This window comes from Periophthalmus magnuspinnatus, chromosome 22, assembly GCF_009829125.3.
Source record: "Periophthalmus magnuspinnatus isolate fPerMag1 chromosome 22, fPerMag1.2.pri, whole genome shotgun sequence".
NCBI classification, from domain to species: domain Eukaryota; kingdom Metazoa; phylum Chordata; class Actinopteri; order Gobiiformes; family Gobiidae; genus Periophthalmus; species Periophthalmus magnuspinnatus.
The window spans coordinates 3,369,359-3,381,128 of NC_047147.1; the positions used below are offsets into that span (position 1 = coordinate 3,369,359).

General features: G+C 38.4%; 1 protein-coding gene across 1 annotated transcript in view; it reads left to right on the forward strand.

Annotated features, from left to right (window-relative positions):
• The window catches only part of slc25a21 (solute carrier family 25 member 21), a 162,220-nt gene extending 160,329 nt beyond the window's left edge, over positions 1-1,891 (forward strand). Inside the window, exon 11 of the mRNA XM_055231196.1 lies at positions 64-1,891. Within this exon, the coding sequence (XP_055087171.1) occupies positions 64-125 (62 nt within the window). The 3' untranslated portion in view covers positions 126-1,891. The remainder of the gene's footprint in view (positions 1-63) is intronic.
• The last annotated feature ends 9,879 nt before the right edge of the window (positions 1,892-11,770 follow it).

Consider the following 11,770-nt stretch of genomic DNA (forward strand, 5'->3'; position numbering starts at 1 on the left):
ATTAAAATTATTATAATATATTTTCTTTTGTCTTTTTAAATAAATTAATTCTGTATGTTTTAGGTGGAGCTGTGATGCTGCTCGTCTATGAATATGTGTCTGGATGGTTGAACAGAAATTGGTAAAAGTAAAAAGGGAACTTAAATCCAAAGTGCCTTAAGAAAATCCCACTGCCAACATTTCTACTCAAGCAAACTCACCTACTGTCTCTATCTGTGTCATGTTTTACAAAGCCAAGCAGTCTTAATGGAGGCGTGTTTTAATGAAGAAACTAGACTGGAAGAAAAATGTAATTGTGTTAATACTATTTTAGATTTTAGTATATACATGTTTTAGCTTATCAAATGTCAATAACTATTTCTACATTCATTTACTTGAAAATAATAGTTCTGACACACACACTACCAGGCATGACAATGCACACAGTCATTTTAAATGTTTGAGTTAAAGGTGCTCTATGTAACTTTCCTGGTAGAGAGGCTGCCACTTTCTTGTTGGAGACTTGTTTCTTTGCCTGAGAATACTGTTTGTCCACAGCAGTATGCCATTAAATGTGTTTATCTCCACAGGCATGAGACAGAAATAGAAAAGTTACATAGTGCTTGTTTAATTACTTTTATATACATATCCACTGTATAAAATGGTGTTAGCTTAGATTCCTTCAGATATTGAGATGAAACTAATAGAACCAGTGTCGGCCAAAACATCTTGAGTTGTAATGCAGACTGCACATGTGTGATGCACAGGAGCCTGTGTGGGCAAATGTAATACTGTCCTGTGTCTATAGTCTTATGATCACAGCACACACAGTGATCAACTTAACAAGTATGATTTTAGTCTAACAACATCTGTTTAATGTGTTAAATCAGCCAGACAATTTACATATCATTTTATTTTCTTAAGTAATTTGAGTACTCCATAGTAACCATAGACTCTATATATATATAGACATATAAGAAGTGGACTGAGTGAGTGTGACGTCACCCACAGTGTTCAGTTCCAGTCAAATGAAGCTCATCGAGGCTAGAGCAGTTATAGGGGACAATGTGGGGCTAGCAGGTTAGCGATGTCCATTTATATATACAGTCTATGGTTGTAACACTTTACCCTCAGCACTGCAAATGAGTGAAAAAAAAACTTGATACAAAAACAAAAAGAAACTCACACAAAATCTCAATATCTTCAATATCAATACTATTTTTTAGGAATAGTAATATTATAGTGACGCCCACTGACCAGATGGTTGCCGGTGTGATGTTATGTTTTATCTGTATTCTAAATGTTGTCTTAAATGTGATCACAGTTTATACAGTGATCAAGATATCTACAGTATTTCAGTTTAGTAACATCTTTATACTGTATTAAGTCATCGGGGCATTAACTATTTCATTTTATCTTCTTCTGTTAATATTTTTTTTTTTTTTTTCATGTGCTAAAAAGAGACATTATGTTGTCTTCTATATATTTTAAATTACCAAAATTATACAAAATTATGTGTAAAAGAATGAATATTTTTGAGTGAAGAAAACTGTGTCTTTGTTTGACATGGTTAGCTCCAGGGGTGTAGCACCAAATTCTAGGCCCTAGGTAAGAATCATCCTGGGGGCCTGCACTACATATTGTCTGATGAAAAATGCATATTGTAGAGTTTTTTGAGGGGCCCCTCCCTGCACTGGGCCCTGGGTGAACAGTACCCTTTACCCCCCTGGTTAGCTCCTGACACTTTAAAATACACATTACAGTACATGGTGTAATGGCCTGGACCACACTAGACTCCAGAATTTTTTATCTGTACTGAACATCATATGTTTTGGGTATTTCTGAGTTAAAATATTAACTTGTCTGTTTAAACAACTGTGTGATACCAAATGATAAGTTGAAATAAACATGTAAAAAAAAATCTGTTGTGCCTTTTTTGTGAATATTATAACATTAAAGGGGATGCATGCTGTAAAATTAGTTTTGCCCAAGTACAGATATATTCTAACCACAGCTGTTAGGGTCAAAATGAAACCACTGTGTGTTTTTTTGCAACAAATTATAAAGTGTTTCTGAAGTGCACTGTTTGGATGCTAGTTGTTCTTAGCATTACCATGATGGCAAAATCTACTTTGGCCTTTGAAAGTTGTGAAACCTGCTTATAAACTCATCATGGTGAACAGGGCCAGCCCAGCCTATGAGCAAAGCCCATACATTTACACTGAAAATAATATAATATATCAGGTTTTATTGGACACATGCGTTTACAGACCTTGTGCAGCCTAAATATCCCTCTAAAACAATTACATTTGTGTTACATCTATAATAGCAAAATATCTACTGCTGCTGCTACATTTGGTTTTGAGTCGGGCAGAGGTGAGGGCAGCTATGTGTTTACACCGGTGCAAGGACCCGACATAATGTAAATGTAAGCCCACTGTCGCCAGCTGGAACACATTAAAATCCAGCAGAAACGAAGAAAAATATATTTATCTCATATGTTTCTGTTCTTGTGACTGTGGTAGTTGTGACATTCTGGATGTTTTCAGTCTGATGTTGGACAGATAAACACAAATACAGTTGATGTCAAGGTGATGAGATCAGAGTCAGAATGTGTCAAATGCGAATCACTAATAGCTGAGCCAGGAGGCATCTGCTGCCGGAGCCCCAGAGACAAATTCAGCTTGGGGCCCCCTGAAATCTAGAGCCGGCCCTGGTGGTGATTAAATAGGATGATTCAATAGGATGCTAGGATTGTGTTAGGAAAGTGAGGAATGATTATTATAATTTGGACAGCTACAAATAACTAAAAGTAAACTAGTTCTGGAAAAAACGTAATTTGAGTAGACTCCTAGCAGCCTCTCAACTGAACCTTTTTTTATGAACGAGGCATTAATCTTACTTCATATTTTGTCTTCTAGCTCTCACCGTAGTGTCACATTACATTACAGCTTATACTTCTCATGTTCCCCACCAAACCTCTTTGTTACACAAGAACCTGTCAAGTATTTTCACCGTTCTCGCCAACTCCACGTCAATCATTTCTTCCTCTCAGCGCTGGAGCGTCGTTGCTAAATCGTGCTAAGTGCAAGCTAAAACAACAACATCCAAATAGCGCTTCACGTTTTGTCCCCCTGCCAGGTCAAATATGCAAACGTAGTCCACACCTGCTGCACTGCCTGGGGCCTAGCTACAGGGCTGCTTTAGCTGCTTTAGCCACATTAGCATTCTGGCTGTGTTAGCTAATGCCATAGGTGTTTTTGGTGACAGATGAGCAACGTGCTTTCTGCTGACTCAGTTATTAAGGTCTTCTGGGATAGAGACGCAGGTGACAGCTCGTAGCATGTGAGCCCCACCCACCAAACACCTCATGGACTTTAAGAAAAACATTTTGGAATTTCAGAACTTTTCAATCTACTGCAGACGTTTTTGGCTTCTTCTTTTGCATTGTCAGATGTTGCAGTTTTTCTTGCCCCCAATTAGCGTTATGTGTGAGAATTGTATATTTTGCGTGTATTTTACTACTATACTACTACTACTACTGCCACTATACTACTATGTCTACTACTACTACTACTACTACTACTACTACTACTACTACTACTACTACATATTACTATAATACTTTGTCCACCGCCACTACTGCTACTGTACTACTATGTCTATTACTGGTACTATACTAATATGTCTACTACTATGTCTACTGCCACTACTACACTACTACTACTACTACTACTACTGCTACTATACTACTCCTACTACAACTGCTAGTACTACTGCTACTATCACTTTTTGATGAATTGGGTGAGTATTTGTGTTGTGTATTACAGCAGTTGGACACTGTTGAAATGTATTTGTGTGTACTGTATATGTCTTCACCCAATATGGACTCATTGAAGTAATGTGGTTAAAAGTTAAACATTAAAGTTAAACTGATTCTTATTATTTTCATACTTTGGGTTATTCTGAGAGTTGAAACTTTTTTTAAACAAATCTTGATAATAAAAAGTCACAGGAGCCTCGAGTTTGATTTTGAGCCACCTGGACAAGCATCAGTGCAGCCAACGCATTAATGCCGTCAATGGAAACCCCACTATGCAGCTGGAGGAAGTGTCTGGGGAGTGTGAGTCCTGGATGAGTGGTATGAGATAATATACTACATATATACATCATATACATATACATTGCATTACCTCACTCAATTAACAATTTACTCCAACGTCGGCATTTGTAAGATCACATTTTACAACAACGTAAATATTACTGAGCTGTTAGAAATTCTGTATCATGGACATAGATTGTTTATATAAAGGGACATAGCTAACCTGCTAGCCGCCATGTTACAAACAGGAAGTGAACATGGGCGTACTTCCAGCTCCGTCAATTCTGGCTCCAATTTAAAACTGTGTCTCCTCTCTGTAACTGCTGCTGTCAGACTCGTCATTTTGGTCTTAAATGTTTGTATTACCTGCTCTACATGATCCTGAGGTTTTATTTCACTATTGTGTCTGTGAATCAAGATATGAACATTAATAATGGAAGAATCAGCTGCCTTTTATCACCAAGGTTGCTCCCGATAGCGTTAGCAACAGGTTTGATTGACAGTGTTGCTAAGGCCCCTCTCCCTGTTAAACCAGCGGTGTGGGCGGGAAGGGGCGTTACCTTCAACAACCTTCCTCTGGACTGGCTCTTTGGTTGCTATGATACTCACAGTCAGAATTCCAAAAGTGGAACTGGGCTCCAAATTCACCCTTATCGAGGTTCTAGCCTCGATGAGCTTCATTTGACTGGAGCTGAACGCTGTGAGTGACGTCACCCTCACTGAGTCCACTTGTCTGTTTTTATGACAGGCCTTAGTTTTCCACAGCCACACAGCTGTCAATCAAAGTCCTGACAGGTACAATACCCTGATAACTCTGACCACAGGAAAACATATAAGATAACACTTCAGCTTCAGAGGATGTCAGAGGAGATCATTTACTACACAAATCAGTCACACCCTTCCCTCATCGCTGACCTTCATTCCCATAACACTTTGTCAGTGCCCAATCTGGTCTGTGTACACCAGGTGCCACCGTGGGGCAGCAGCGGCTCTGAGGCAAACTGTTGTTGTGTCCTTCAGCAACACACTTCACCCACATTACCTAGGGAGCGTGAATGGAGCGTGTGCATTAATAATCGGTGGTGGCTGGAGAGGCTGATGGTGCAGATTGGCAGCTGTAATTTACAAACTGCTACCACCACCAACTCTGGAGTGAAGAATAAATGTACAAAATTGTAAAGCAAATTTGAGCATCTGGAAAAAGCTCTGTATAAGACTTATGTATTCTTATATTTGTCAGGCTCTAAGCATGAGTTTATTTATTTTAAAAAATATACTCACTTATTTCAAACCAAACTCATATTGTCAACCCCTTTTTTTTCTTTCTCTTTATTTATACAGGAACCCAATTTTTCATGGGCGCCCTCTTTAAAATACAATACAAACAGAAAAACAAACAAGTAAACAAGTCCATATCAAACATTAAAAACAGGAGCGTGATCATAAAAGTCCGTTATCACATTATTAAACTGCGACTGTGTCTCTAAAGTCTCCAGTTTTGCTTTTCCTTAGAGTGTGTTCCATTTTTGTGAATCCAATCCGTTAAAAGCCTCTTTCCCGCCTCAGTGTCGTTGCGGCTCGTCCTTAGCCTTGTGCAGTCACGTGATTCACTACAGAAGTTGCCTTTACTGTCCATACGTGAGTCAGAACTTTGTGTACTTTTACGTCCCTCAGGCTTTCCTGTATTTGCCCGTAGCCGAGCAACCTGTTCACACTTCACTTGAACTCGTCGCCATAAATCTTCCACGTGTCTTTTTCCCCATTTCTGTAAACGTCCCTGAACGTCTCAATCCTGTTTCTGACAACGCTGCGATCTCGAACAAGACTCCACCTGCAACTGCGTCTAATGATTAATATACTGCTGCTCTACAGGACACTCACACTAGAAGTAGACAAAATGTAATTTATGTGAGGAAAAGGCATACCAAACTGTGGAGTCTGGCAACTACTAGTTTCCTGACCTGAGAGGCTGTGTACGCCTCATGACAAATTCCTACATTAAACACTGACTTTTTTAAATTCTAAAAATAGGCTACAGCTGAATATTTCAGTGACAATAGAAGGGTGTCTAAATAGTTTTAAATGCACAGATAAAATACAATTAGAATAGATTTTATATGAGCTTTGGAATGATGAAAAATAGGGCCGTTGCCATAGCAATTGACAATTTAAAGTTAAATATATAATTTAAATAGTGAAAAGTCCTCAAAATGTCACCTGCCGGAAGCTAATATGAATAGATAATTGGGGTCAACATTGAGAATATGTTTTGGTTAAAGTGTGTGTATAAAACTTGATAGTTTGTGTTTAAGGGGATAAATAAATAAATAAATAAATAAAAAATAAAACATTTTGCTGAATGCATTTATTAATTTATTTTTAATTTAATTTTGTATACATTTTTATTTTATTTATGTATTTTTTTTAAATTTTATTTTTTAAAGAGGTATAGCAAATTGTCTGTAATTAATATTGAGTATATATGTTTCCAGTTGCTTGACTTAGGAAAAAATATCTATATGTTCAGCTGGTGATAATAAATAAATACACAACATCAAATATACAAACCAACATTTTTGCAGTCATAAAAAAATGCAAATAAAAATATAATTTAAAATCCCACAGACAGGGGTGTTGACTTTCCCCTGACTTTTTCATCTTACTCCAACATTCTTCTCACCTGTCTCGCCTTTGTGTTGTTTTAAGGCGTTGCAAAAATAAAGTTTCTTGTTTTCAAAGTGTCTTGTTGAGCTGAAACACTCTCTGGCCTGCGCACACCGTCTCCTCTGCTTTGTGTTACCCTGCAGAGGACTTGACTGGCTCCTGATTGCATGCTTCAGAGTAAAGATAACCATATGACATCCGAGTTTGGTTCATTAATTATAAACACGTGTGGAAGGCTGCTTTTTTAAATACCACGTTTTAGAGCAGGGCTAAGACAAAATGTTTCTCAGCGTCAATTAGGACGACCGCACTTTAATCCAGAGCTGAGTCAGAGCAGCATTAAAACAGAGGAGGGAAAGCAAAAGTTGTTTTGTCTAGAGCCAGTGAAAAACAGCCCATGTAAATACTTTCAGTGTCCTCTGTAATGTTATTGATATGTGAAATTAATGTGGTACCAACCATTTTGTACTATTGCTATGCTAGCTGCCAGTGGTGGAATGTAATGAAGTAAAAGTAATAAAGTACTGTACATAAGTAGAAAATTTAGGTACTTGTACTTTAGAGCAGTATCTTTCTACTCAACTACTTTTTTGAACTGGACTGAAAAGTAAAAGTATTTTTTGAGTTTGAGACCTGCTGAAAAGGCTGAGGGTTTATTTTTAACACGTTCATAATTTGAGCAAAACAAAAATATACAAATAAAAACAGAAAGAAAATAAACAATAGATTCCATTGTTTCTGTTGAACAAAATTCAGCTCAAATCTTTATCAAAATCACAACATTTGAAGATTTATAAGACTCAAAATCTAGACGGAATGCTTTTACTCGTACTTACTTTTCACTCTTCAAGTACATTTTTTGTGATTTTCATAAAGATTTGAGCTCAATTTTGTTCAACAGAAACAACTGTCTCAATAGTTTTGTCGATCTGTTTTTATTTGTATGATGTTGTTTTGTTCAAATTCTGAACGTGTAAAAAAATAAACCCTCAGACCTTTCAGCAGGTCTCACACAATAATAAAAGTACTTCTACTTTTCAGTCCTGATCAAAAATGTGGTGCAGTAGAAAGTACAGATACTGCTCTCAAATGTAGAGAAATAAAAGTAAAAAGTATACACTTAAGTAAATATTGTACCTATACTGTACTTAAGTACAGTACTTTACTGCTTTTACTTTGTTACCTTCCACTGCTGCTGATATGTGATTGTTGTGGTACTAACATATTTTTACTCTTGATATTGTGGCTGGTGTTGTTAGATTTACAAATCGTTCATTCATTTCATCTGCAGATGTTTGCCCACGCTTTCATATTTTGACCAGTCTCTTGGTGTTGGTCTGTGTGGAGCCTCAGGTGTGACCAGCCGTAGCAGTAGTAGTAGCAATAGTACCAGTAGCAGTACTAGCAGTAGTAGCAGTAGTAGTAGTAGTAGCAGTAGTAGCAGTAGTAGCAGTAGTACTAGCAGTAGTAGTAGTAGCAGTAGTAGCTTAGTACTAGCAGTAGTAGCAGTAGTAGTAGTAGCAATAGTACCAGTAGCAGTACTAGCAGTAGTAGCAGTAGTAGTAGTAGTAGCAGTAGTAGCAGTAGTAGCAGTAGTACTAGCAGTAGTAGTAGCAGTAGTAGCAGTAGTACTAGCAGTAGTAGCAGTAGTAGTAGTAGCAATAGTACCAGTAGCAGTACTTGCAGTAGTAGCAGTAGTAGTAGTAGTAGCAGTAGTAGCAGTAGTACTAGCAGTAGTAGTAGTAGTAGCAGTAGTAGCAGTAGTACTAGCAGTAGTAGCAGTAGTAGGAATGATCATGATGTATTTAAAAGTACAGTTCATTGTGTTTATCTTTGGTAAACTCTGTGTTGTTTTTCACCTCCTTTCTCCTTATTTCAGTTTCACTTTGCTGCAGCGTTTCTTCCCCTGATGAAAACTCAACAGGTTGAAATTAGCAAAGAGTAAGTTGTTTAGTGTAGGCTGAGACACAAACAAATCAGCTCACTCGTTTGTTATTAGCTTGTGCAGTAGGTTGTGTTTTTTAGCAGAGATGTTAGCTCAGATGTGGTCTACAGGAACACTAGCATCCCGATGCAACGGTCCGTGACCACTGGATGCGGGAGCCGCGTTTTCCAAGTCAAATCGAGCCGAGCGCAGAGGGGACTGTTGACACTGTCGCACACACAGGCTAACGCTGTTATTATTGCACGGGCTACAACTAACACGTGCTAACATGCGCTAAAGGCTAATGCTATGGAAAAGGACACTGCTGTACAGTAAATCTGTGCCATTACAGCACGCACAAATGGGTTTCATGGGTTTTATTTGTACTTTACATTTAATATTTAGCTGTTTAAAATTGGCAGTAGTTCACCTAGGAAAATTTGCGAATATAAAGGTAGAATTAATGAACTTTTACAGTAAAAACTTGTTCAATAAGCTTAGTTTTGATTGTCTAAACGCTTGGTTAAAGTAAGTGGACAGGCTCAGTTAAGTTTGCACTGGGTCGGCACGGCACGGATCAGGTCAGTATGTTGTACTTTGATTGTTGAAATTTGGTGTTGTAAATATTGCACTGAGCTTTCGTAGCTGCCGTATGGAGCATTTTATCTGCTCACTGTTTAATAAGACCTGATGCCCTAACAGCTGGTCAGGGGCTGGGCCTGTTCAAACTGAACCTGTTTCTATGGGTTATTTTCGGTCAGTGCAAAACACAATCATTTAATCATTAATATTCAGACACTCAAGTAGCTCAGTGGAAACAGTGCTCCATTTATAATTCACTACAATTTCAAATTACTTGGCAGTTTTGTCCAAGCACAAATAGAATCGTGATGTGACGTTTGTGAACTAGTCGGCTTTTTGAACGGTTCCTTAATGTGAACAGTTGGAATCGGATGTCAGTTTTTAAAAGAACTGAATCTTTTTCTTTCTCATTTTTATGACTTTTTACATAGATTAAGGCTGAACCAACACAAGAATGAGAACAGAACATAGACTGTACATGGACTTTATACAGTCTATGACACAGAGCAGACACACGAGTGAGAGCCGTGTGCACAAAGTCATAATAGCAGTTAGTTAAAAAAAGGTATTATTATTATTATTACTACCACTACTACTACTACTATTATTACTATTATTATTACTATTATTATCATCATTATAGTGAAACATTTTATTTAGATCATTTCAAAGGGTAAACACACTCTCTGTGTTTAGTTTGTAGATAAAATGAGTTCTCACTTTGACTTCCGTCATATAAATACATAGTAAAAGAACCAGTCTTTTGAACGGCTCTTTGAAATGAACAGATACAAAAGATTCGGATCCCATAAAAGAGCTGAAAGTCCTATCACTAATCTAGAACTACTGGTTATATCTCAGATAATTGGAGTCAGAACATAAACATTTCTAAATGTTACTTTTCTATAAAATGAGTGTGTTGTTTTTCTGTACTGATTTATTTCCATTCCACTCGACCATTTCGTTCTTTTAAAGTTCGTATTAAGAAAGCCTCGTCTCACCTGTCTTTTGTTACTCCCGTTTTGCCTTTGTCCGTAGCAGTACTACTGGAACTGTTTATGCTCTGCACGAAGGGCCATAACTAACGCTAGCAACTCGCTAACATGTGCTAACAGCTAATGCTAATATAAAAGACAAATGCCTCTCTTATCTACTCTGTATAAATCTATCTGAATGATTTGTAGACTCACGCGACGCCGGGCTAGCCACGGCTCGCTTATGCACACGCTCCTAATTTATTACCTCCTGGAAGTGAGGTATTTCTGTAGCACGCTAGCTAACATGTCATTTGTCCACTGTGCTGTTCTTTTGTAATGGGCCGGACGGACGTTTTGCGGCTGGAGCGTGTCTGATTTGGACCTATATTTGTAGTGGAGACTCCACCTCACCCCGGGAGGGCGACGACGAGGCTTTTTCCATCGTGGGCTACATATTTTGGATTTATGGCGTTGTGCACATGGGACACGGCTAAGTCTGACGGTAACATACCTCACAGGAAGCAGCTATTTTTAAGAGACTGAACCAAAGACTATTTTTAACTTTTTCAAAACTCTATCTTTCAATTAGAGTCCAATTGAAGCCTGTATTTTTCTGTTGTGGAAATGGTTCATTAAACAGCTTTGACATTCAGGCCTCAGGTTGTGTCCATGACATGAAGGTCACAACTCAAGTTCATTTTTCAGATTGTACGCAGCATATGCTCTGATATGTACTGGATCAAAATCAGTCCGTAGACCAAATAGCCTATTTATTGTGAGCCTATCTAACTATAAGGCCTTGGCTACGTTACACAATCCTCCCTGTTTTTAGTTTCAAATGACTCGCAAAGAATAATTACATTTAACCTCAGAGAGCAGAAATGACAAAGAGCCTTTTTATTTGCAATTAGCCAAAGTAATTTGACCTGTGCCCAGCAGCGACACATGGCACCGGTCCAGCTCCAAGCACAACCCAGCGGACCGGTTCATAGTCCTGGTTTAGTCCTGGTTTAGTTTTGGTGTAGTTTTGGTTCAGTCCTGGTTTAGTTTTGGTGTAGTTCTGGTTTAGTCCTGGTTTAGTCCTGGTTTAGTCCTGCTTTAGTCCTGGTTCAGTCCTGGTTCAGTCCTGGTTCTGTTTGGTTTGTAGTCCTGTTCAGTGGACATGTTGCATATTTACACCATTTGAACTAAGAATCCACTCATCTCTTTCCCGATGATCTCTTTCCCGATGATCTCTTTCCCGATGATCTCTTTCCTGATGATCTCTTACCCGATCTAGAAACATTCCCGATAGAACCGGACGGGCCGCGAGGTTAATGTGGGCCGTATGGGTTGGGCCAATGGCTCATTAAACCCCATTGTGTTTGTAATGATTCTTTCAGTGAGCCGTGACTCGTGGCATCAGGTCTCGGGTCTGGGCTCAGCGCTGGCATTTCTTTATGAAAATCAGCTTCCTGCTCATGTAAAACAGGCTCTACGGCGCCACCACCATTTCGGCTTCGGTTTACCATCAGAAAGAAAAATACAGGCGTCTGCAGAGTT